At 39.7% G+C, this 26,986-nt stretch overlaps 3 protein-coding genes across 3 annotated transcripts; 2 read left to right on the top strand and 1 right to left on the bottom strand.

Moving 5' to 3' along the window:
* Positions 1 to 6,360: 6,360 nt before the first annotated feature.
* On the top strand, positions 6,361 to 13,027 carry LOC129249177 (UDP-glycosyltransferase UGT5-like). The gene is made up of 3 exons (XM_054888842.1): positions 6,361 to 7,140; positions 8,231 to 8,402; positions 12,180 to 13,027. Exons 1-3 carry the CDS (start codon positions 6,428 to 6,430, stop codon positions 12,927 to 12,929), a joined length of 1,635 nt encoding a protein of 544 aa, XP_054744817.1. The 5' UTR covers positions 6,361 to 6,427; the 3' UTR covers positions 12,930 to 13,027.
* Positions 13,028 to 16,443: 3,416 nt separating this feature from the next.
* LOC129249176 (structural maintenance of chromosomes protein 4) lies at positions 16,444 to 25,483 on the top strand. The gene is made up of 10 exons (XM_054888841.1): positions 16,444 to 16,531; positions 16,644 to 17,032; positions 17,106 to 17,474; positions 17,543 to 17,976; positions 18,056 to 18,680; positions 18,761 to 18,871; positions 20,158 to 20,357; positions 20,418 to 21,397; positions 23,719 to 24,419; positions 24,477 to 25,483. The coding sequence occupies exons 2-10, from the start codon at positions 16,670 to 16,672 to the stop codon at positions 24,978 to 24,980; spliced, it is 4,287 nt and encodes a 1,428-aa protein (XP_054744816.1). The 5' UTR covers positions 16,444 to 16,531; positions 16,644 to 16,669; the 3' UTR covers positions 24,981 to 25,483.
* LOC129249178 (cytosolic Fe-S cluster assembly factor NUBP1 homolog) lies at positions 25,325 to 26,738 on the bottom strand. The gene has a single exon (XM_054888844.1). The coding sequence runs from the start codon at positions 26,477 to 26,479 to the stop codon at positions 25,541 to 25,543; it is 939 nt and encodes a 312-aa protein (XP_054744819.1). The 5' UTR covers positions 26,480 to 26,738; the 3' UTR covers positions 25,325 to 25,540.
* Between the last annotated feature and the right edge of the window lie 248 nt (positions 26,739 to 26,986).

The following is a 26,986-nucleotide window of genomic DNA, read 5'->3' on the forward strand; positions in this document are numbered from 1 at the left end:
CAAGCACATCCAAGGGTGCGGCCAAGCCATCCTATAGCGAGAAGGCTGCTGGCCCACGACCTGTGGCTGTGATTGGAAAACTGGGGCCTGACCATCAGCTGACGGATGCAGAAATCAAACACTGCAAAAGCCAGCTGATGCGTCGGGTTATTGCCTCCGGTCCGGAAGCCAACGCGAAGGGCTATGAGACAAAGGACGGCACCATAAAGGTGACGTGCGCGTCTCTGGCCAACTTCGAGTGGATCAGGACCGTGGTCAATAACGTGCCCCCCATGGGGACCACCCGCTTCGCTGTCTACAGCGAGGAGAGTGTACCCCTCAGGAAGGCCATCTGCTGGATTCCGGATCCAGACCTGTCTACGGCGGATGTCCTATCCTGTCTACGTGCCCAGAATCCGGGCATCAACACGAGGCTTTGGCGAGTCGTCTCGTTCACCAAGAGTAAAAACCGGGACGGGAAGGAAGGTGCTACTCTTGTGGTGCGAGTGGACGAGGCCAGTGTTGATGTCATGGGCTCACGGTACGGGAACCGTCTGAGTCTCTTCTTTGGGACGGCCAGCTTCCATGTCTTTCCCAAATGATTGACTCGGACGATTCCTGTAGCTATCGTCCCTTGACGGTGACGCAAATTAACTTGCAGCATTCCAAAGCCGCTACTGCACTACTAAGTAGAAGGCTTTCCCAGCTGCACACATTACCCCACATAACAGCAGTGCAAGAGCCCTGGGTCTTTAGGGGCCGTCTCTGTGGCTTAAGTGCGCTGAAAGGGGCCACGTTACTATATGACAGGAGTTCTAGCAGACCTAGGACCGGTCTTATAGTATCATCCCATCTCACTGTGACGGGTCTTGAGCAATTCTGTTGCCAAGACCTGGTAGCGGCTGAGGTGGGTTATAGAGGTAGACGCGGATGGTCGAAGTTTGTGATTGCATCTGCTTACTTTCCTTACGATGCTCTGGAAGGGCCACCACCCGGGAAGGCCACTAGTCTCGTGAGGTTCTGTGAGCGGCGCAGTCTGGGCCTCATCCTATGTTGCGATGCTAATGCCCAGCATACAATCTGGGGCAGCAGCAAGTGCAATGGACGGGGCTCTCGACTATTCGAATTTATCGCGTCCTCCTGCCTAGACATACAAAACAAGGGCTCACAGCCAATGTTTGTAACGTCTAGAAGACAGGAGGTGATTGATCTAACCCTATCAAACTCAAAACTTGGGTGGTCAATCAAGAACTGGAGAGTCCTTGCCGAAGATTCGTGCTCGGACCACAGGTACATTGAGTTTCAGTGTGGCGAGGAGGCACATATGCCATTGCCCTCTAGAAACCCAAGAAAAACAGACTGGCAGAAGTTTAGGGAGGCGTTGCGGGACCTTGACGTTGCGCCACCAAGACTTCGAAAAGAACAGGCCATTGAGGCGGCTGTTGAGAAACTTAACGCTGCCCTAACCGACTGTTTTGAGTCAGCCTGTCCAACTCGACCTCTCCCGAGCCGGACTCCCGTTCCGTGGTGGAACCAAGAGCTCCAGATGTTGAGGCGTGAGTCGAGAAAACTTCTAAACCGGGCCCTCAAGACTAACCTTGCAGAGGACTGGGAGCGATACCGTGATGTTCAGAAGAACTACAAGAGGCTTATTCGGGAATCGAAAAAAGCCTCATATAGGGAATTCTGCAGCGGTATTGAATCTCTGAGTGACACGGCGAAGTTGGTTAGGATCCTGAAAAGGGACCCAACGGCAAAGCTGGGGTCACTTAGGAAATCTGATGGCTCCTTCACGGAGCGGAAAAGTGAGACACTCAGCTTGCTGATGGAGTCTCACTTTCCTGGTAATCAGATAAGCATCAGCCGGCAACAGCCCTTATTGATAGAGGCAGTTGTCAGAGCTGCTACACCTTCTCGGCATGACTGGTTCGTTGCCAGATCTGTGGTGAATGAGGCCGCCATTCGATTTGCCATCAAATCTTTTGACGACTACAAGTCGCCCGGGCCAGATGGCATATTTCCTGCCATGCTGAAGGAGGGTGCAGAGTTCGTGACAGCAGCCCTGAAGAAAATCTTCTCGGCATGCCTGGCACTGGCTTACATACCACGCTCTTGGAGGATGGTGAGGGTCGCTTTCATCCCAAAGGTTGGAAAAGACGACTACACCAGCCCCAAAAGCTTTAGACCAATCAGCATGACCTCTTTCATGCTGAAAAGTCTCGAACGACTGGTGGAACTGCGCATACGTCAGAAGTCGCTGAAGGCTCACCCTCTGTCTCTATTTCAGCATGCCTATCAGAGTGGAAAATCCTGCGAGTCGGCACTGCAAAACCTTGTTGCTAGGATAGAGCTGGCCATCGACAGGAGGGACTACGCTATGGGTATCTTTTTAGACATAGAGGGGCCGTTTGATAATGCCACTTTTGATAGTATGTGTAACTCTGCTAGTAGGCACGGCGTAGACCGGGTGCTAGTAAATTGGATTCGTTCGATGCTGGCCCAAAGAATCGTTTCGGTGCGAGCAGAGGAAGATCTGCTGGTGTCATCTGGGGTTAACAGAGGCTGCCCCCAAGGCGGCGTGCTGTCTCCGTTACTCTGGTGCATGGTAATCGATCCTCTGCTCACCACCTTAAACGATTCGGGAGTCTACGCACAAGCATATGCGGACGACGTTGCTTGTTTAGTAACAGGCTCTTCGCTTATGAACATCTGCAGGAAAGTGCAGAAAACTCTGGATCGGATTGACACTTGGTGCTGTGCGAACGGGCTGTCGGCAAATCCCGCCAAGACTGGTATTGTCCTCTTTACCAGAAGGAGGAAGCTTGACGGAATAGTTCTGCCAAAGCTAAAAGGAGTCACAATCCAGCTATCCAAGGAAATTAAATATCTAGGAGTAATCCTCGATAGTAAGCTCCTATGGAAATCACACGTTGAGACAAAGGCATCCAAAGCGCTGACAGCCTTCTGGCAGTGCAAAGGTGTCTTTGGGAAAACGTGGGGTCTCTCTCCTAGCAAGGTCCTATGGATCTACACAGCTATGATAAGACCCATTATCACCTATGCATCAGTGGTCTGGATGAGTAGACTATCCCTAGTGGGAGTCAGGAGGACCTTATCGAGACTACAACGCACTGTGGCCATCTGTTGCACCGGAGCTTTTCCGACTACTTCAGGCCCGGCACTAGATGCTCTAATTGGTTTACCACCACTTGATGCTTTCATCCGAGGAGAGGCCCTGAAGGCCATCTGCAGACTGAAACACAGTGGGAACTGGTACGGCCCTTGTCCAGCATTGGAACACAGAGAAGGCATGGACATCGATCCAACGATTCTCTCCATGCCCCTTGACTCAATGCCATCAAGAGTCGTACTTGAAAAGAGATACAGTGTAGTGTTACCAGAGGCTCAGTTGTGGGGAGACTCAGAAAATGAGCCCGGCAAACACTGTTTTCGCATTTTTACGGATGGCTCCAGGACCGAGCATGGCTCCGGCTCTGGGGTCTACGTGGAATCCAGCGGGACAAAACTGCACTTTGCTCTTGGAATGCATGCATCTGTGTTTCAAGCGGAGGTGTATGCAGTTCAAGAAGCGATGAACTTTGTTGAGGAAAAACGATGGAGAGGCAGATCTATTTGTGTCTGCAGCGACAGCCAAGCAGCGCTTATGGCCTTAGACAGCCCTCAAACCACATCAGGGGTAGTGAAGTCCTGTAAATCCAGGCTGAACTATGTCGGCAGACATAACAGCCTGATGCTAACATGGGTCCCGGGACACGTGGGTATCGCGGGTAACGAGACCTCTGACTCCTTAGCTAAGATGGGCTCTGAAGCCAACTTCTTTGTCCCAGAGCCCGCTTTGCCACTCCCCTCTGCGGCCATCACGGCCACGGTTAGCAAATGGGTAACTACTACCCACAAGCGAGCTTGGCAGGCTGAGAGAGGCTGCAGATGGACAAAACTGATGTTACCTGTCATGTCCGATCAACTGTCGCAAACCCTTCTGTCATTAAGCAGAGGGGAGTGCAGACGGCTGGTTGGACTAATGACGGGCCACTTTCTGTGGGCAAAGCACATGGAAAGGTTGGGCATCTCAGACAGTGTACTCTGCCCAGCTTGTGAAGAGGAGGATGAGACGGCGGACCACTTCCTGTGTGTCTGCCCCGCCTTCGCCCGAATCAGGTTTGAGGTCTTTGGCACTGATGTGTTAAGAAGCGACCATCTTGGCTCCTTGGCACCACAAGATCTACTCAGATTTCTTCGGAGATCGGGTAGATTTAAAGAAAATTAAAAGGGAATCCAAGTGTAGTACAATGGACTCAATTAATGTCTGAGTGCTGCACTTGCTAGTTGTCCCGACAAAAAAAAAAAAAAAAAAAAAAAAAAGGTTTTTACCCTACAAAAAAAATGTTAAACAAACCGCAAACCAAAATTCCCAGACAATACTTATCAAGATATTGAACATGCGGTCATGTGCTGCAACTCCTTTTCGCATGAAATTGTCACCGAAAACCAACTGTACACGAAACAAAGCCGTCGCAAAAACGATGCCGTACGCAAATGTTGAGACAGCTTTGTATATACAATTTACATAGACTCTGGGAATATCCAAATGCCTAGTACCTCTCCAAACAACCGTTATCTGCTCTAGTGCGCACCGGTATACCAAATAAATCACCAAATTTTACTCAACATTGTGAAACAGCAAAGCAGTTTATTATTTTATTAACATACATACAGATATACTTGAACTTGGTTGATAAATTAAGTTATTATCTGTATATCCACATACATACAATACATAGCATGTAAAGGGTGGTTAAATTTCAAGGGCCGATGTTAAATGTGAACCACACCTAAACGTCAACGATACCGTTGGACTTCTTTCTTTGGGGTTATTTGAAAGAAAAGGTGTACGTCGATAAGCCAGCAACAATTCAGGAGGTAAAGGATGAGATATTGTAATTCGGCCCATTAACGGCATAAAACACCAATTATGCCTCAGCGTCATCGAAAATTTGGGCCATCGGATGGAAGTGTGCCGCCGAGGCTGCGGCGGCTATTTGGCCGATATTTTGTTGCATACGTAATTGGGCCATAGCAATATTATCATATTAAAGAGATATGAGAATAATTTCTTAAAAAAGAGGTTGTCTGCAAAGTCGGTTTACTGACGATAGTTTAACGTGATAACGTCATAAGAAAATATTGATTGAATGGTTGCATTTTTCAAAAGAAAATTTTAATTTTATTTGTTTGATAGATATTTTGTATGGATATAGAGAATGAGTCAACATTAACATAACATAACATAACATAACATAACATAACATAACATAACATAACATAACATAACATAACATAACATAACATAACATAACATAACATAACATAACATAACATAACATAACATAACATAACATAACATAACATAACATAACATAACATAACATAACATAACATAACATAACATAACATAACATAACATAACATAACATAACATAACATAACATAACATAACATAACATAACATAACATAACATAACATAACATAACATAACATAACATAACATAACATAACATAACATAACATAACATAACATAACATAACATAACATAACATAACATAACATAACATAACATAACATAACGTAACATAACATAACATAACATAACATAACATAACATAACATAACATAACATAACATAACATAACATAACATAACATAAAATAACATAACATAACATAACATAACATAACATAACATAACATGCTGTTCAAGCAAGGTAACGACGCATGAGCAAGATAACGACACATTTTTTGGTGCGTGCAGCCGGCTACATAGAATTATAAGACGTTATCACGTCAAAAAATAATAATAACATTAAAACAACAGGTATTATTAACAAACTTGGTTTTATTTTAAATTCTTCAAGTAAATCAAATTAATAATAATCAATAAGAAGGCATATGCAAATACAAATACGTGAATTTATATATGTATATATGCGCATATACATACACATATACGCTCACTTAAGTAGGAGAGAGCAAGATGTCGAACGTTGCCGTTCGTTTGCTTTGTTTGCTTTGTCGTTCGTTCCGCGCTTTCGCTTGCAGTTCATTCAAGGTAACGGCAATGAGCAAGGTAACGACACATTTTTTCGTGCGTGCAGCCTGTTAAATCGAATTATAAGACGTTATCACGTCAAAAATTTGTATTTTATTTAAAATCAACACCGGCCCTTGAAACTTAACCACCCTTTACTTAGTACACTACTTATACTTATCCGAATACATTGCACCAACAAAATATCTTATCATCAACAGCACTTCAATTGTATGCTTAGTTTTCAAATGCACCACACAACATTATTGATTATATGTATAGCTTTAAACACTGGCTGGTCATCGTGACTATTTCAGTTTGTTTTGTAGAATCAACGGAAGATGAAGTATTATTGTTATACGATGGCTGATCGTTCGAAATTGATCGTTGTCGCGTTAATGGCTTTAATTGCCATTACGACGAGTGTGCAACCAGTGCATAGTGCAAATATATTAGGTGTTTTCCTCAGCCCCAGCCCCTCTCACTTAATTGTGCACATGTCAATTATGAAAACATTGGCGGAGCAAGGCCACAATGTGACAGTTGTTTCCGGACAAAAGCCAAAAGTAACTCATGAAAAAATACACAATATAATTATTGAACCATCAGAGGAGCATCAACGCGAAATGGAACAGGAATTATCCGCTATGGGTGTGAAAAAACAAAATGTGGTTGTAATGCTGATGAAATTTCTAATGGCCAATAATGTTTTAACCAAAATGCAATATGATGCACTCAGAAATGAACGTTTCCAGTCGATCTATGAATCCAAATTTGATTTGGTCATATTGGGTTACTTTGTTAACAACTTTAAATTTATTGTACCCGCTAAACTGAATTGTCCGGTGATAATCAGTTGGACAGGTCCACCGATGGAGATGGTTAATGGGTTCGTGGGCGTGCCGCCCGAAATGACTTACGTACCGTCTACATTTACGCCATACAAAAATGGCGAATTGTTGAGCTTTGGCTTGCGTATGTTTAATACGTTCACAAGCTATGCAATGCGTTTACTTGTCGTGATCATGGATATCAGCTTGAATTCATATTATAAGTGCGTCAAATATAGGTTGTCCCATTAGGATCGACTTGTTTGCAATTTGAAAAAGAAAATTTGAAAATTATAATTTTTTTTTTGCAGCAAAGAGGTTATATTTGATGCGCGATAGGAACATAATAATTTGTTTTCTCTTTTTTTTCTATTATACTCTTAAATATTTTTTACGATCCAGCAAAGTCAATCCACATTCGACATTTTTATCATGAAGAAGTTCACAAAGTTCACAAAGCCGGTGGTTGCATTTTCAAGTCGGTCCAAATAACCGATCCACCAGACAGGCTGTGCGAGCTATAGTGGACGACTGAATGCTCAAATCATGGGGAAAAGATTTTTGATAATCTATCATCCTTCTGCTCAAATGTGTCAGTGAGGCAACGAAAAGCTGACTGAATGCTCAGATGCGGTAGTGAGGCAACGCGAAGGTCAAAGCATTGAAAATATAACAGTTCAAAATGAGCCGAATCAGTGAATTTTACGGCGTTCATAGGAAATGAGAATTCGCAACGAAGTGAATTTCACGTACAAATCTTTCGCGCATAACCTCACAAGATCAAATAACGCAGGAAATGAAGCCTCTTGATAATTTGAAGCACCTAACTTCACCGATTAGATTCTGAAAAAATTGAATAACACAACTATTTTTTACTTGTTTTTTTTAATTTGCTTTTTTTTGTTTTAATTCAAAACCTCTAAAAGATAAATGATCGTCTTGTGATGTCAGTTCGTTTGAAGAAAATTCGCTATGACATTTTTGCTCAATTTCATCAATAGCTAATGAAATGTCGCCTTTCAGCTCAATACTCGTTCTTCATTTATTGGCGTGCTATTCTCCTACCATAAAACAAACCCACTCAGAGAAAGAAATCGACGGCGTCAAAGCGCTTAATTGCGGCCATATCGACGCGACGCGCATTAACGATATTTTCGAATTTTACAATTTCTCTGCAAGTCTGGAGGACTAAACCTCAAAGTTCACACAAGGCGCGGTCTTAATGGGATGCACTTTCCATTTATACCTACATAATATTATATGTATGCATGCATGTATTTATGTATTTACATTTCAACTTTCATCAAAATATAGGACATTGGCTGAAGGCGATCCGACAATCCGTTCATATTCACAGATGTTGGCAAATGTTTCGCTTGTATTTTGCAACAGTCATTTTAGTGAAGGACCTATACGGCCATTGGTACCAGGATTGGTAGAGATCGGTGGCATACAAATCAAGGAGAAGCCCGATCCTTTGCCAAAGGTAAGACATATCACTTTCAATTCTTTATTCATTACCGATTTCTTTATTTTCTAGACATGTTTTGATATGGCCACTTGCAATGTGTGCGCTGTATTTTATTCAGTTGTATTGAGTAATTTTTAGATAGTTCGCCTATTTGCGGTCAATCAGTTAATCGAATAGGAGTCTCTAATATTTTTATAAAAAAAATGTCAAATTGCGAAAAAGTCTAACGGAATGGGGTACGAAAGATCGATCGATAACCGTCGACACCGTTGGGTCAAATGCCAATGACGAGAGTCGTAGCAAGGCAAGTTAGATTAGATTAGGTTTAGATGGCTATACGAAGAAGTGATATGCATAAAAACTAGTCCATCCCCTTACAACCGGTTTGGATAATAGAGAAAAAGTATACTGAAGGTTGAAAGAAAATGAAACAAATTTGTGCAACTGCGCAAGAACCTGATAACCTCCTCAGATAAATACTCAAGAGAGTTGGCATCACAGTCTCGCAAAAGTAGAGTAGCTAAGGAGATAATTACTATAAATAATTCGACCTCATCTCCCTACAAATAACTATCATGAAATGAATTTAAATTTTATTGAGTCTGCCCGCATCGACCACAAACTCACGGCAGTGATAATTGGCTTCTGGCCCATAGGAGAGCAGACAGCCAAAATGGGCATAAATAAATAAATTGGCGCGTACACCCTTTTTGGGTCTTTCCTCCTTTTATTTGTGATGTACGTCTTGATGTTGATCCACAAATGGAGGGACCTACAGTTTTCAGACGACTCTTAACGGGAAGTAGTTTTTATGAGGAACTTTTTCATGGCCGAAATACACTCGGAGATTTGTCATTGCCTGCGAGGGGCGGCCGCTAATAGAAAAACCGTTTTCTATTATGAAATGTTCACGCACGGAGATTCGAACCTATGCACTTCCAGATGGCAGCCGCGCAGGAATTCATTCAGCAACCGCGACCACATCTCTTACAATATATACTGCGATAGTTGTAATCAACCGGAGAAAACAGAAACTATCTTCCACTTCCTCTGTGAATACTCTGTTCTATGGAAGGCAAGGATGTTAGGCTTTGGCAAACCACTATTTGAAATCCTGGAAGAGCTGGTCGGTATAGACGTAAACAACCTTATAAGGTTTCCCAAGCGCACAGACTGGATATAGTCGTGAAGAAACCAACAAACCTGTCCGCATCGATTCTCAGCAACCATTGTCTGGTCGAGGGTTGTGGTGTTGTTAGCCTAAGAAATTTCTCCAACCACCAACGATCTACCACTACCTAAAAGGATCTCGTGACGTTAAATGTCCAGGTTATCACATTGCGTTTGCTGATACAACATCCAGAATGCTCTAGATAGACAAAACAAACTTCCTATAACTTCTAGCACAAACTTGCATACTGCAAACCCAGTGAAAGTCTCATTCTGGCCAGAGTTAACGCACCATCTGGGCAACTGACATTTCACCTTTGCAACGCAGAGGAGACTTTCTCCTTCCGCAGCAACCACCGAAGCGATACTTTCAAATACTTTCAGTGCCGGTGCATTTGTATCTTAGCCAGCGAACCCGCTGGATCTTTACTCACTGCATTGGGTCTATGCTGCTGAATAACACTTACAACTGATCTTCTGCGTTATGCACCAACGCGTAAAGTTCATACCTCTTCTATATAATCTTTCTCTCGCTCACTCCAAAAACCATTTCGTTGGTCACCGTAAAATATTTCCGGTGTACTTAGAAACTTGATAAGCGTGAAGGCGTTTATTGATCGATTTCCTACTCTCTCCAAAGTAGTACTTACTGGCAAAAGAGATTCTATGTTGATTTTCAAAGCTAACATTATTATTGGAGTTAATGCTGAACCCTCTTCTTCTCATTGGCGCGATAACCGATTAAGCGATTTTGGACGAGTCTAACAAACCGCGCCAGTCGTTTATTTCCTGCTACCGCCAGCTGGCACCGCATCGATTACTGTCAGAGCCGGAGCGTTCGTATCCGTTCGGACGACCTGACCCAGTCAACGAAGCCGCTGAATCTTTATTCACTGTACTATGTCTACGACGTCGTAAAGCTCATACAGTTCATCGTTCCATCGCCTGCGATACACTCCGTCGCCAAAATGCAAGATCCAAAAATCTTCCGCAGAATCTCTCTCCTCATAAACTTTAAGGGACGCCTCACCTAATATTTAAGCAATTATTGTGCCACTGTGCAATTAAGAACATGCGTGAGCAGTCCAGAATTTTCCTACTCGATTTTCAATCCTATTTATAAAATTAATACTAATGAATAATTTTTGGAATGGAGAATAACAATATGCAGCTGTCAGTAGTGACATGGAGTTCAAAGTCCGACTGCTCTTACTGTTTGTTTGATGATGGGAGGTACTTTATTTCGTTCCCTTTTATCTCCAAACCCATTCGCTTAGTTTCTTTATCCAGTTTAAGAACAGCAGAACTAACGCAATGGTTGTTGAGACAAATAGAACCAAATTGCAATGAAACTTTTTTGAAATTCATTACAAATTATTGCAATACTTTATTTCACTTTTTTTATTCTGAATAACTATATTAGTAGATATTTGGAAACCATATCCTTATCAAAGCTCTTCTAAATTATATCTTACTTCTTCCTTTAAAAGGTTATATACAGTTAGAAGGCCGAAAGAAAGCGAATTTTCCAGAATTCTTTCTGAGAAAACTTTTAAATTTATTGATCTAAAAATTTGTACACATATTATCTTATCTTTTAACTTTATTTTAAGACTTAGCATTAGTAAAAATATTTATTTGGAAAGGAGATACCGCTGATCTCCGGGAGCTCCTCTCAAAAAAGATGTTTTGGGGTGACCACTATATCTCTGATCTGGATCCTCTTAAATTAAAAACCAAAAAGATTTCGTTAAAATAATGTTAAATCTAGTAATTAATCGAAGGAATAAGCAAAATACATTTTTTTGGCAAAATGGCGGTTTCTCAGAAAAAATTGATTTTTGACCAAAATTTCGGCCTTAAATTGTTTATAAAAAAAATATTTATCGGTGAAAAAAAATTTGCGATTAATTACTGAAAAATATATTTAAGAAGCTCGTGTTAAAATTTGAAACTAATCGGTTTAGCCGTTTTCGAGTAATGTTGGTCACCGACTTTGAAAACACCATTTTGAGAAAAACACGTTTAAAGTTTGAAATAACTTTACATAGGATACAATTTTTTTGTTTAACTTACATGGAGTTGTCTATTTCAGGACCCTATAATACACCCTCCGCCACTTCGGCAGCTTCTAATAACTCGAGCTGATGTTGTCTGACTTCTTCCTTCAAAGACAAACATTATTACATCTCTTTTTTGTATTTTAAATATCTAATTTTATGCTTGACATATTCGGCCGCCGTGGCCGAATGGGTTGTTGCGTAACTACCATTCGGAATTCAGAGAGAGAACGTTGGTTCGAATCTCGGTGAAAGATGAAAAATTAAGAAAAAGTGTTTTCTAATAGCGGTCGCCCCTCAGCAGGCAATGGCAAACCTCCGAGTGTATTTCTGCCATGAAAAAGCTCCTCATAAAAAGATATCTGCCGTTCGGAGTCGGCTTAAAACTGTAGGTCCCTCTATTTGTGGAACATCAAGACGCACACCATAAATAGGAGGAGGAGCTTGGCCAAACACCCAAAAAGGGTGTACGCGCCAATTATATATATATATATATATATGCTTAACACTTATACTACATATTAATACAAATTTCTGCTTTCCATCCGCAATTTTTTTCCAGGAACTTGAGAAGTTTTTGAACGCCTCCAACAAGAATGGCGCCATACTCTTCAGCTTGGGTTCGAATATGAAAGGTTCCAACATACAACCAGCCACGGTTCAGATACTTTTCAAAGTACTCTCCTCACTTGAACAAAATGTGATTTGGAAATGGGAAGATTTGGCAAACACCCCAGGTAATGCCTCGAATATATTCTATCAAAAATGGTTGCCACAAGACGACATACTCGCCCATCCCAATCTCAAATTATTCATCACGCACGCCGGTAAGGGCGGAATGGTGGAGGCCACTTACCATGGTGTACCAATGGTTGCCATGCCAATATTTGCTGAACAACCCGTAAATGCGGCCAAAATAGTCTCTTCCGGTTATGGCATAAAGGTGGATATTTTGAATTTGAAAGAAGATGATTTTAGGGCTGCCATCTTGGAGGTGCTGAACAATCCAGTGTATCGGTATAATGTACGAAAATTTGCGAAACTTTATCGCGATCGCCCGTTGAGTGCTCGAGAGAGCGTTGTTTACTGGGTGGAGTACGTGCTGCGTCATCATGGTGCTGCTCACATGCAAAGTCCACTGGTGCGCATGAATTTTATACAATCCAGTGGTTTGGATGTCTTTTTTGTTTATTTTGCGATATTATATGCGCTTTGGCGATTGGGGAAGTTGGCTCTTGCGAATTTATGTAAACTAATTCGCAAAGTGAGGGGAAGTTTTAAGTCAAAGCGGGAAAAATTGAAAAAGCAATAATTTAACCAAGGCGCCTTGGAGTGAGTGAAAAAGAATTATTGTTGTTGAACTATATTCCGAATAAAATTCAACGTTTTTCACGTTTTTTTGAATTTTTATATATGTACATATTTGTATATTTATCAGAATTCCTTAAAATTTAAATATGTTTTCAGTTATAAAGCATATAGAAATGTTGCAATACACATTTTTTGTCTCATTTCTAGATAACCATTAAAAAATGTTTATATATTAGAAAACAAATGTATTTAATTAATTTAATAAAATTTTAAAACAATCGCTAGCTTCTCAAGCTTTTATGCACCTTATTGGTATTTTCCCTTATTTTCGTATAAAATTCAATTTTGTAGAAATTTCAAATAAAAAAATTACTGGTCGGTTAGTAGTCGAAGTATCTGCTCTCATGCAACAGACACTTCAACGTGATTCTGACTAACATTTTGACATTCAAAATACCAAATTACAAAAACAAAATATATTTAAACGTTGATGTTGGTCTAGTATAGATTCGCCTTGAAACATTCGGTACGTTCGCGTTTTGTCTGTAATTTGTTGACAAAAGTTAAAAGTTAAAATTGCAAGGATAGAAGATTACAAGGTTTGCTATTTAGCTATCGTGAAAAAGAAAATTGTGAGAGGAACTTTGGCTGCCACGTCACTTGGGGATTCACTAGCCGGAATCTTTTTGGCAACAATGTTTAAAAAAATTTTAAATTTTGTTGAGTATAATGTGAAAGGAAAACCAAGGCGAATTTATACAAGGTGATGGCAATGGAACAACAACATTTCCAATTTTTTCACAATTCAACCAGAATGTAAACGAACCAACAAGGTAACTACGAAGCACAAGATCACTTTGGCATTCGAAGTACCAAAATTCAAGAAAAAACAAATCAGCTACTCAACCGAAGTCACCTTGTGTACATTTGCCTTAATAAAAACTAGCTTGGATATTAGGCAAATTCATATAAGGTGGTAGCAGTAGTACAAGAACCAAATTTAAATGAATTTGCACGAAATATATTTTTGTTGTTTCGAATGTCAAAATCAGCCACGAATTTGAATCAGAATGTAAACAAAAGAGATCTCTTTGGCACTTATGGTAGATCAGCTGTCAATTTGGATGAAAGATGTGAGTTACATATATACATGAAAACAAAATTTTTGGCATGGGCTCAACCAAGTATGTTCGTTCCATTGAAGCGCTTAAAAAATAAAATAAAAGTAGAAAAAGTTGCTGAAGAAAAGCTTAAAAGGGAAACCCCCAAAACATTCGAACAAAACGTTTCTAAGGCATCAGAAAAGTCAAGGTTTTCTTTCATGTATTGAGAAAATCAAAATTATGAACTAAAGATAGTTTTCGGTTTGATAAAAATTAGTTCACATAGCGTGAAAGAAATTTTAATCCAGATATTATTTTTAAATCAATTCTTTTGTAGCCCTTACTGCTACTTATCGCCTAGCCTTATGGAGATGCATCGTAGCGAATGTGTAATTGCTATTGGCTAATGGAGACATCAAGTATGATATATTTCTATATTTTAAACAGAAGAGCGTCCAAGCATTTATGCAAAATTAAAGCAAGTGTCTTGCAAAGGTTTTTACCTTACAAAAAAATGTTAAACAAGATGCCGCAAACCAAAATTTCCAGACAATACTTATCAAAATATTTAATATGCGGTCATGTGCTGCAACTCCTTTTCGCATGAAATTGTCACCGAAAATCAGCTGTACACGAAACAAAGCCGTCGCAAAAACGATGCCGTACGCAAATGTTGAGACAGCTTTGTATATACAATTTACATAGACTCTGGGAATATCCAAAGGATTGAAGTGGTATCTTAGAAGTCGTTGCTCAAATTTCTCACGACTTTTCAAGTTGTTTTGATGAATTACATAAGCACAAATAACAAAAATACACAGTTTAACGCGAGCTCTCCCTTATAAATTTGACTTCGAAACTCATTCAATTCGCATGAATTTCATCACCCCAAAATTATTGTAATTAGAATTTTCGATTTCAGAATGAAATCGGGTAAGTTCCAGCATATGCCCCATCGACGAATCGTCATAAGCAATTTTTGGCTGGAATTTAGAACAATGTATATTTGGGAATTTTTGGCAAACTATAATGTTGTTTTTAATGAAACTTGGTGGAGATGTTAGCGAGGTGTTAAGGAACACTCTTTATAACTCTAAATTATTCGAGAATAATAATTTTTTAATTATTTACATTCAAAATGCCCTCGGGAACTTCACTATAATTTTCCACATTACACTCTATATTTTTTAACATTTCACTAAAATTCACCAAATATACACTCACACGCGTGTTTTTACTGATTTTTATGCTAATATTCTAATTATTTCTATTAAAATTAAATGCAAATTCATTTGCCCATGCAACCACTTTCCAATTTTAAACGCGAATAAGAAGAAGATTGGAATGACAACAGTATGGTGTTGCCGGATGCCTGCAAATGAAAACAAAAATTAAGTACTTGAGTTAAGTGTTAATGATGGGGATGGGGGTTATTGTGCCTCCTTACTACATACACGCATATGACGTTTTATTTTGGGTTCAATGGTTTTAACACGGAAAGGAGTTCTACGCAAAAATACTGTGGATTGCGTAGCCGGAGTTGGATTGATGAGGGTTATTTTTTTGAAGCGGGACCGAAGGCCGCCCACGCGAAAAGGAGTTCTACGCAAAAATACTGTGTTAATTAATTTAATTTAATTTAAATTACTTTATTATTTTTTGTGATACGCTTAATATTATTGTTTTTAAGTTTAAAAGAGTTGTATGTTTTTATTTTCCAAATTATTTCTCAACTTTAAATTACAGCAAAAAATACTGCAGTTTTACAATGAACCATCCACTGAACATCTCTGCGTGCGAACTTCGTTTTCATTTCAGGTGTATGGCAACACCAACTTTTCGCTAAATTATAGAATTTTAACATTAAATTACTTAAAAACTATAAGCCTCCGGCAGGTCCTGTTTTCAGTTTTAAGATGGGGATACACCCCTCTATCACCCTCTTTTTACCGTTTTTTCCAAAGCGATATACATTATACTAAATTTTAGCCTAAAATGTTAATAGACGAATCGTCTTAAGCAATTTTTTCACCAACCTTACAGATATTTCCGTAACAACACGCGCATACATGCTCGTTATCCAAAATATAAACCAAGCGATCAGAGTTAGAAAAGAAGCACAGGAATGCTGTTCATAACTACCCAAAATAGCATTGCCACTTGTCAACAAATTTAATGATTAGTCACTAAATGTGAGTGGGTTAGTATTTTAAAATTAAAGCTAAATATTTACTGCGGAAACTATTCATTAATTTACAGCGACTTAATGCACTGAAAAGCAATATCAAGAAAATAGTTTTGGTTAACAATTTGAATACTTTTCGGTACAATAGTTCAACATTTACAAATGGGCATTTACATGCAACTCTGTATTCAGCACATTTCAACTGAAAAGCGTTACGACGCTTACGAGATTTGCTCAGGCATTGCTATTTGTTTTCATTTTATATCAGGCGCCAATTAATAAGTGAACTTTTATTAAAACATATTTTAAAACTTGGTAAGATAGTGAAAAAACAGTTTTGAAAACTGCAAAACTAACTTAAATTAATTAAAAGTGCATATTTGACGTAAATTGTAAACAAACTGTTAATTACCTATTACCTGGCCAGATTGCCTGTCGGCGCCAAAAACAATAATGTCATCTTCCAAGCGGAAATCCGTGCCAGGACAACAGAAACTAACCACGCCAGAGAAGCGTCGTCGCAGTGGTCAGACTGATGGTACAACGGCAGCGAGTGCAGCTACAGGCAGAACGCATGCTGCGGCAGCGGCGGGTCCTGATAATGAACCGGAAGCGGCAGAGCATCACGCATTGGATGATGCAAATATATCGGACGACGACGAAGGCGGAACGCGAATTGGCGATATTTATATACCCCCACCTATACCACCACATTGTTCAACGGAAAGTAAAGGACCCCGTTTGATTATCAAAAAAATTGAAAACAAAAATTTCAAAAGCTACGCTGGTACAGTAGTACTGGGCCCTTTCCATCATGTTAGTAAATGCGCCAGTACAGTTATTTAAGTGCTATTTTCATATTAATATTCTTCAATTACATACTCACTAGTGTTTTACGGCTATTATTGGACCAAACGGTAGTGGCAAGAGCAATGTCATCGATTCCATGTTGTTTGTGTTTGGCTATCGAGCCAATAAAATTCGTTGCAAAAAAATATCGACATTGCTGCATAATTCCGCTAGATATCCCAATATGTCAATGTGTTCGGTGGCGGTGCATTTCCGGCAAATATTGGATAAGGAAGATGGCACGTGCGAGGAAATCCCAGACAGTGATATTGTAGTTGAACGCACAGCATTTCGCGATAATTCCTCTTATTATACGATTAATGGACGGCGGGTACAGTTTAAAGAAGTAGCAAAGCTGCTGAAGAAGCACAACGTCGATTTGGATCACAATCGTTTTCTGATATTGCAGGTATGAAAAAAGTTCGCATTGATTGTCTATTTAAGAGATGTTGATATGTTACTTGCATATATGTTTAGGGAGAAGTGGAGTCGATTGCGATGATGAAGCCGAAGGGACTATCTGAAAACGAATGTGGTATGCTCGAATATATGGAAGATATCGTTGGTACAACGCGCTATAAGGAACCGCTTGTCAAAATAAATGAGCGCGTGGAGCATTTAACGGAGGAGCGCACAGAGAAACATAATCGCTGTAAGCTGGCCGAACGTGAAATGAAAGATTTAGAACAGCCTTATAATGAAGCAGTCGATTATCTGCGGCGCGAGAATGAAAATACGCGTACTAAAAATTTGCGCATACAAAAATATCTTAGTGAAAAGAATAAAAAGCTGGAGGAATATAAGAAAGAGCAAGACACAATAAAGGTAGAGTTGAAAGAACACGATGATGCGGCTGAAAAGCTCAAACAGGAACGGGAAGAAAAGGAGAAACTAATTCGCGAAGAAATGGCGTAAGTGTAACGTTTTAGGATGCCAAATATTTTTGGCGAGTGTAATGAATATGTTAATAAATATGTCTATTTATTTCAGCCAATTTGACGCTCTTCGCAAAAAGAAAGAATCAATTGAAAAACAATGGGAATCGGCGCACAAAAACTTTACGGAAGTGCAGCAGACGATGGATATGACTAACAAGCGGCGTAAGCAGCATAAAACGCAAATGGAAAAACTGAAGGACGAACTTGTTGATCTACGTAAAATACCTAGTAAAAACGAAAAAGAAATTACAGAATGCTTAAAAAAGGTGGAGAAATTAAATAAGGATAAATCTACCATGGAAGAAGAATTGCAAAAGAACTATGTGACGCTAGAGAAAACGACAAAACCATTGATTGAGAAGCGAGAAAAGCTTGAAACCGAGTTGGTCGAACTAAAGAAGCACGTTGATGACGCTAAAGCAGCTTTGGCACTTTCGGAATCGGAATTGAAAATTCTTAAGCACGATGAAACCACAGAAACACGCAAATATGAATCGTTGAAAACGTCATATGAGGAATCGAATAAGAGTTTGGAAGAAAAACAAAGTACCATACAAGAAATGAAAGATCGTTTACCTGAAATACAGAAAGAGATTGTTGTAAAATCGCATCAAGTGCAGAAATTACAAATGGAAGAACAACAAAAGCGTGGTCAGCTTATGACGCTCACGGCTGAGGTGTGTTTTTGGGCGGGGGGAATTGTTTAGAGGCCTTTAGAAAATAATTCATGGTTATCTTTTTAAAATTTCGCCAACAGATAAATGAAAAAACTGTGAGTTTGCAAACCACGCGATCAAATAATAAAGTGTTGGACTTCTTAATGCGGCAAAAGAACGAAGGCAAAATAGCGGGGATTTTGGGTAGATTGGTAAGTGAAATAAGAAATATAATGTAATATTGAGATCATTAACTTTAGTTTAACCCTAAACGGCCGAGAGCTTTTTTTGTAATACACGTTCATAAGACGACGGAAAATTAGGCGAAAAGCTAAAACGTTTATAAGTATTAAGTATTTATATTATTTAGATACGGTCAATTATATGGTCAACAAACCAGGGATATACAAAGTTGCAATATTGGTTAAAGAAAGCTACAGCGATGATAAATAAATGAAATGAAAACTGAATTCTTTTCATGTCCCCGTATTAGGTCCTTTCGTTTTCTATCGCATAAGTACTATATCCCCGTGGCGGGGCCTTTCGGTCGTTAAAGGTTAATATAAAACGTTGGACAAAATAAATGTTACTGAAATGCCATCAAATTTTTTTGCCATTTTAAAGCCTATTAGCCGCAAGAATTTCCAAATAAAAAAAAGCTTTTATGTTTTAGGTTTTACAATTTTTTTTTTGTTTTCAGTTAAAAAATAATGTTTTGTCCTTAAAAAAATTTTTGTTGTTGATGTGTTTTTACATGTATTTAATTTTGTAGGTTTTTAAAATTTTTTTTTTGTTTTTTGCTTTTAGTTTAAAACAAAATTTTTTTTTAAATATTTTTTTGATTAAAAATATATTTAATTCACCTTTTAAACAATGTAAAACATAAAAATGTTGTCTTTTTTTATTCCTTTAAGTTTGTTTTTTTAAAAAGGGGGTTTCTATTTTTTTTTTATTGTTGCTTTTTAAAATATTTTTTTTTTTTTTAGTTTTTAAAAAGGTTTTTGTTTTTTAACTTTGTTTTCTTAATTAATTTTTTTTTTTAAGTTTATTTAGATTAAAAATATATTTAATTCACCTTTTAAACTATTTAAAATATAAAAATGTTGTCTTTTTAAAAGTCATTTTTGTTTTTTTTTGTTCCTTTAAGTTTGTTTTTTTTAAAAAGGGGGTTTCTATTTTTTTATTGTCGCTTTTTAAAATTTTTTTTTTTTAGTTTTTAAAAAGGTTTTTGTTTTTCAACTTTGTTTTTCTTAATTAAATTTTTTTTTTTTTTAAGTTTATTTTGATATGTTTTTTTTTTAAGTTTTCTTTTTAAATAACTACATATGTAGAAATAGCCAAGAGCGTTTTTTTTTCTCAATATTTTGATTAAAATTCGGTAAGCGGATATGTGTAAGAAAGTTATTTGGAACCAGTTATTTTAGGTACCATAAGAATTTTGCGTACAGAGTAAAAAACTAGTCAAATATATTCTAATATAATCCATATTAAATAACAGGGTGATTTGGGCGCCATTGACTCCAAATATGATGTAGCCATTTCAACTGCCTGCGGACGTTTGGATGACATCATCGTAGATACGGTCAACACTGCGCAAGAATGTATAGAACACCTTAAACGCTTTGACATTGGACGAGCCACATTTATTGCGCTAGAGAAAGTAAAACATTTAGAAAAACAATCGGGACCCATACAAACGTAAGTTACATAAAATTTATGATAGCTCACTCATTTCGCATTCTTATCATCACATTTTAGTCCCGAAAACGCACCGCGACTATACGATTTAGTACGCGTCGAGGATGAACGCATACTCCCCGCCTTTTATTTTGCGCTTCGCAATACGCTCGTTGCTACTGACCTTGAACAAGGCTCACGCATTGCTTACGGTGCCCGACGTTATCGAGTTGTAACGCTGAGTGGTGATGTTATTGAAACATCTGGTACCATGTCAGGCGGTGGTCGTACGCAAATTCGCGGCAAAATGGGCACCAAAGTACAAACAAAGACCAAGCAAACAGCCGACTCGTCCATGGTGTCGCAGAAAGCTTTGGAAGAAATGCAAATACAGGCCGAGCAACTGCAATCGCAAATAAATTATAGCCAAGAGGAACAGGGACGTTTGGAACGCGAAATACATCAGCTCAATATAAGCAGGCAAGAAAATGAGTCGGGAATACAAAAACTGGGTATCACCATCAAGAGTTTGGAGGAGCAATTGCCGCGCATTTTTAAGCAATTAGAGGCACAGAAGAAGCGCATGCAACAAACAACCACCGATGCGGCAAAGGTGAAAAATATGGAGGCTGAGATTGCAAAAAAACAAAAAAAGCTGAGCTGCTCCGAGGACGAGGCAGACAAAGTAGCTAAGAAAATTGCCGAAGTTAAAAAAGAGATTGATAGTATACATGGCGATAAAGTGAAGTCGGTACAAACGAAAATCAACAATTTGGGCACACAGATTAAGAAGCTAAACAATAACATATCTAAGTTAAAAGTTGAAGTCACAACTTCGGAACGTAATGTGGCAAAAATGGAAAAACAAATCGAACAATTGAATGAGGATATATTAAAGGCGCAGGATGAGTTGGTGGAGATGAGTAAGAAACGACAACATTATGACGATGAAACCGCGCGGCTAGTGAAGGAGATCGAAGAGGCACAAAAGGCCATAGAAAGTGCTAAGAGTGAATCGTCGGGAATACAAAAGGAAATCGCAGCATTGCAAAAGCGTGAAGGTGAGTGAGTGATAACAGTTTTTTAAAGGGTTGAGCTTGTTTGAAAAATTAAGGAATTCATTATCAAATTATTTTTGCGCACATGATCGGGATATGGTCCACTGATTCTTGTCGTTTCTGCAACCAATTCCAGTCGACTCCAATGAACCTTCGCCTTGAATGCAGAGCGGAGAAGGTTGAGACAGCTCGACCCAGCTCTATCTTGAGTTTAATAAGCGAACTAAGTCTGGATGAGGTACTGTGATGAGTAGAGGGCCCAAAAGCCAATGAGGTTAAAGTGGAAACCTCGAAAGCAAAATTAAACAAAAAAAAACAAATTGTTAGTAAAAAATCTTCGAAGTATTCTATTTCTATTTTGTTTACTTCTTAAGGAGCTTAAGGTTAAAGTCGATGACACACCAATATCGACAGTAAACAACCATAAAATCTTGTGTGTTATCTTCGATAGTTTGCTCTCCTTCTCTGCGCACACAACCGCAATTGCTTTCAACCCTGTAGACACCTGCTAGAGCCTGAGCCGCCTCTCAGGCACGTTAGGAGGCATCTCTTTAGATATTCGTATGTGATCCAGGACAACACGATCCTACAACTTCTGAACCGGATAATATTTGGGCAGACGCTACATGACATTCATTGGGAGATACTTACGACCTGCTTGAACTTCAGACCTCTGAATGCTGTTATCGAAGTCTAACGACCACCTATTGCTGTTCACTAGACAGGGCTAGTATACTGGGGCGGCAGCCCTTGGACGGGAAAAACCCGAGTCATTCCGGTAACGTAGAACCGGCTGCCATGGGAATGTAGTTCCTGCTTGGATGTTACCGCAGGTTTCACCCCTGCAGACATCTGCTTGAGCCTGCGCCGCCTCCCAGGCACGTCAGGAGACACCTTTTAGACTACGCTGACGAAATCCAGGACAAAACTGACTGCAACCTACTGGACCGGATAGTATTTAGACAGTCAATAAACGACATCCACCGGGAGACCGTCACCACCTTCATGAACTCCCGTCCTGTGAATGCCGTAATCGGAGTCCAACCACCACCTATTGCAGACGAAGAGCTCCAGCTTCCCCGTGAGACTCGTGTAACTCTGGCACAACTACGTTCTAGATACTGTAGCAGGTTAAACTCCTACATATCCAGAATTGACCCCGACATTCTAAACACATGTCCGGCATGGGAAGGTACCCTGCACGACATTAACCACCTCTTCACATGCCCCCTAAAACCGACTTATCTAACACCCCTCTCCCTCTGGACCCAACCTGTCGAAACAGCATGTTTCCTGGGCCTACCCCTAGATGAGCTAGACGAAGACGACCGGTGATATGCCCTACACTGACAAGCTACCATTACTGTTAAAACAACAACAACCACCTATTGCATGTTTCCACGACAGTCGGTTCTACGTTACCGAAACGACCCGGAGGTATATCCGGCCAAGGACTGTCACTCCAGCAGCATTCTCCGTATGAGAGTATGGGGAATGTTTATGCTGCTACAACAACAGCCTCCTATTGCAGATGCAGAGCTTCAGCTACCCCGAGAGACCCGCGTACGTTCTGGATACTGTAGCAGACTAAACTCCTACCCATCCAGGATTGACCCCGAAATACTCAACATATGTCTAGCATGTGCAGGCACTCCGCATGACATTAACCACCTTTTCATATGCCCAATAAAACCTACTTCACCTAACACCCCTCCCTCTGGACCCAACCTGTCGAAACAGCACGTTTCCTGAGCTTACCGTTGGATGAGCTAGACGAAGATGACCGGTAACTACATACATTGCTCTGACAGGGTTTAGTATGCTGTTACAATAACAATGAGGAGCTTTTTCATGAAAGAAATCCACTCGGAGGTTTGCTCTTCTCTACCGAGAGTCGACTGCTATTGAAAATATCTTTTTATATCATTCTGTGTTTCGTGCCCGCTAGCTGGATGGAAAGATCGAGCAGCACTTCCATTATTCGCTACCGGGACGGTTTCATCCACCAACATCCGGTGCCATAATATAGTACTTGTAGGTATCTACTTTTCTTTGTTGAAGTTGAGAAAACTACAACAAAGTGCAAGACATACCCTAGTTAAACTTCCATCTCCATCATATCTCCCGTCATTTCCCTTTAATCCCACCTTTATAATCCCTGGGTCGCTTTTATAAGGACAAAAAACATTTTATTTACAGAAGTAACGGAGACATGTAAAATAATTAAATTCTTATAAACGTATTTCATTTTTACATGTTCCATTAATTTTCTTGCTTAAAAGCAAATGTTTGATACTTACATTTATTTATTGCGCATTTCACAGGCGAGAGCACGCTGAAGCGAGTGGAGATCGATCAAAAACTTCAAACCGTTACCGCCAAAATATCTGACGTGAAATCTCAAATTCCTCACTGGCGTGATCAACTGAAACCGTTGCGTCTGCACGAGATTCCTGGTGATTCCGAACCGCAACCACCGCTCAAAACATACACCGAAGAGGAACTGGCCGCACATACACTCCAAGACATCCAATACAAAGAGAGTGTGCAAGAGGAGTTGCTAAAGAAGAAACCCAACCTCTCGTGCATCGACGAATACATTGAGAAGCGAAATGTGTATTTGGAGCGCGTAAAAGTGTTGGAAGATATCACCTCCAAACGTAATGAAATGCGGCAGCTTTATGATGATCTACGCAAGAAGCGCTACAATGAGTTTATGCAGGGTTTTAAAATTATCACGCGCAAGCTAAAAGAGATGTATCAAATGATTACGCAAGGAGGAGATGCCGAGTTGGAACTGGTCGATTCAATGGATCCTTTCACGGAGGGTGTCAGCTTCAGTGTACGACCGCCGAAGAAAACATGGAAAAATATATCGAATTTGTCTGGTGGTGAAAAGACCCTCTCCTCTTTGGCCTTGGTATTCGCGCTGCATTATTACAAACCGTCGCCTTTGTACTTTATGGACGAAATAGATGCCGCGCTTGATTTCAAAAATATCTCCATAGTCGCACATTACATAAAGGTTAGCTGATATTAACTCAAAAAATATTGTAGATTTCTATTAATTTTTACCTTACAGGAGCGAACCAAAAATGCCCAATTCATCATCATATCCCTGCGTTCCAATATGTTTGAATTGTCCGATTATATTGTGGGTATATATAAAGTAAAAGATTGCACAGATTCTGTGACGATTAAAAATGTGCCGCCACCTTTGCCGCTGTCACAAATGCAAACACAGTTGCCGACGCAAACGACGAGTGATACAAATTCGTTGTTTGACCAGCTTAAGAAAAAGATTCCAGCTTCACAGGGTATACCATTAACGCCTTTGGAAGAGGACTCAGAGAATGCGCCTCCTTCACAGGATCGTGAAACCTTATTTATGCCGCTTACGCAAGGTCGCGAAACCACCTTTGCCCCGCCCTGCGAGAGTACCGCGCTATCACAAATGGTACAAGGGGACCTCGCTAACGAGACAGGTCGTTCAACAATTTCGACTGTAGGCGCTGGTACTCACAGCAGTATTAATGATACATTCTTTAAGAAACCCCTGCCGCCTGCCCAAAAAGCGACATCCTGAGTTATTAAGCGCAGATGCACTTGGTTTAAGGTTATTATTTTTTACGCCTCCTAGCATGTTAAGGATCCCAGGCCTTCGAAGAGCGTCAAACGATGTTTCGTTGGGTCATTGAAACACCCATCTGTTTGTATTATTAAAACCAAACGTAATCTCTAACATTTCTAATACAAATTCGACAAGACAAATAATATCAGAAGACGGGTGCTTCAATTTGTTAACTTTTTTGCTTGCACGACTTAATATTATTTTTTATATATATCATCACCGTTGTTATTGACGCAAAATTATTACGATTGTCCACACTTATAAATATTGAACTGCTTATAAGAATTTGTAACCGTGACTTATCTACGTATGCATGTATTTTGTTCATTTTGGTTGAAAAGCAAAAATAAACAATGTAATAAATTTTATAAGGAAGTGTTGAAACGATGTATGTACACAAAGTTTTTAATCCATTAAATTCATATATGGAGTCATATCTCCATAATAACGGCATTCGACTTAAACTTTCTACATTTTCATAAATCAAAATATTTTCCACCTCATAATAACACAGCTCAAGCACTTTCCAGTCCATCTGAAATTTTCTTGCAAATGCCCGCTAACGCCTCAATTGTTGAATTCTTCATGCTGGTTATGTCTTCACCGGTATCGCAAGCTTTCGTCACTTCTGGATCCAGTGGCAGTGCACCTAAGTACGGCACTTCCATTTCGGCACACATCGCTGCGGCTCCACCAGTCTTTGCCGGAAATATTTCTGAAGTTTGGCCACAATGTCCACATCGGAATGCACTCATATTCTCGACTACGCCCAATATTGGTATACGCTGTTTCTTGCAGAAATTGATTTCCTTCCGCACATCTAACAGTGAAACTTCTTGCGGCGTTGTTACAATTAAAGCATGCAGCGTCTCCTTGTCACTGTCATCACGCAAATAGGATACAACCGATAAGTGTTCATCTGAAGTACCTGGCGGCGTGTCCAATAGAAGTAAATCCAGTTGTCCCCAATCGACTTCACTCAAGAATTGTCTAATCATGCCGTTCTTCTTGGGACCACGCCAAATGATGGCATTATCAGGGGAATCGAGCAAAAAACCAATGGACATCAAGCATAAATTATCGTCCACGCCAACCGGTGACCAACCAGATCCGGATTGATGCACGTTTTCACCTTCAACACCAAGCAAACGTGGTTGCGAAGGCCCACAAATATCAACGTCCAATACACCAAAATTGCGATCGGGATAGGTGCGTGCCAAATAACGTGACAATAGAGTAGTAACCGTACTCTTACCTACACCACCTTTGCCGGAAAGTACGAGGAGCTTTTGTTTGACTTCGCGCATTGATTCGGCAACGAGTGCTTTGCCGGGATCTTCCATTTTTGTGTTGGGATCGCTGCATAGCCGTTGATTGGGACAGCCTGCGCAAGCGCTGGCTTTACCGGCGTTTTCTGTGCCCACACCGGGACAGTTCTCAGGTTCAGCTTGCATAGTTTGCCTAGTTGACTCTGTTGTGAAATTCAACTCTGATGTTACAAAAATTGGGGAGTGGCCGCGAAGCACCACAAACTTTTAACTATTGCTCTTTCGCCGTTTATTAGGTAAACAAAATGTATTGCCGTAAAATATTTTTAAATTCTAAAAACTAATAAGTTAAGCAATCGACGTTATCTTCCAATGTTATGACTGCGCACCTTAATATGTAAATTTCTGATAAAAAGCAGTTCACAATAATTCTTATATGAAAATTGTAGTTCGTTTAGCGGTTCTTCGCTAAGTACAAGGTGACACTGAATTTGTAAAATTGTCAATAGACAATACAAATGGTTTCAAAAATCTAAGGATGTTCACTTATAATACGTTCACATATGCATTAATCACCATAAGTCCACGAAAATAATCCACCCGTTCACATATGGTTGATTAGCTGCAAAATTGACTATCAGCTGTCAATACGGCTTTGGTAGGTTTTTCTTCATAGAAATTATTTTGGTGGAA

The sequence above is a fragment of the Anastrepha obliqua genome, chromosome 5 (assembly GCF_027943255.1).
Source record: "Anastrepha obliqua isolate idAnaObli1 chromosome 5, idAnaObli1_1.0, whole genome shotgun sequence".
Lineage (NCBI taxonomy): Eukaryota > Metazoa > Arthropoda > Insecta > Diptera > Tephritidae > Anastrepha > Anastrepha obliqua.

Coding starts and splice junctions, on each gene's coding strand:
- LOC129249176 (XM_054888841.1), top strand. CDS start 16,670: ATGTCATCTTCCAAGCGGAAATCCGTGCCAGGACAACAGAAACTAACC. Junction 18,872..20,157: donor CGGGGATTTTGGGTAGATTG/GTAAGTGAAATA, acceptor ATTAAATAACAG/GGTGATTTGGGCGCCATTGA. Junction 24,420..24,476: donor TAGTCGCACATTACATAAAG/GTTAGCTGATAT, acceptor TTTACCTTACAG/GAGCGAACCAAAAATGCCCA.
- LOC129249178 (XM_054888844.1), bottom strand. CDS start 26,479: ATGCAAGCTGAACCTGAGAACTGTCCCGGTGTGGGCACAGAAAACGCC.
- LOC129249177 (XM_054888842.1), top strand. CDS start 6,428: ATGAAGTATTATTGTTATACGATGGCTGATCGTTCGAAATTGATCGTT. Junction 7,141..8,230: donor AGCTTGAATTCATATTATAA/GTGCGTCAAATA, acceptor ATCAAAATATAG/GACATTGGCTGAAGGCGATC. Junction 8,403..12,179: donor AGCCCGATCCTTTGCCAAAG/GTAAGACATATC, acceptor ATTTTTTTCCAG/GAACTTGAGAAGTTTTTGAA.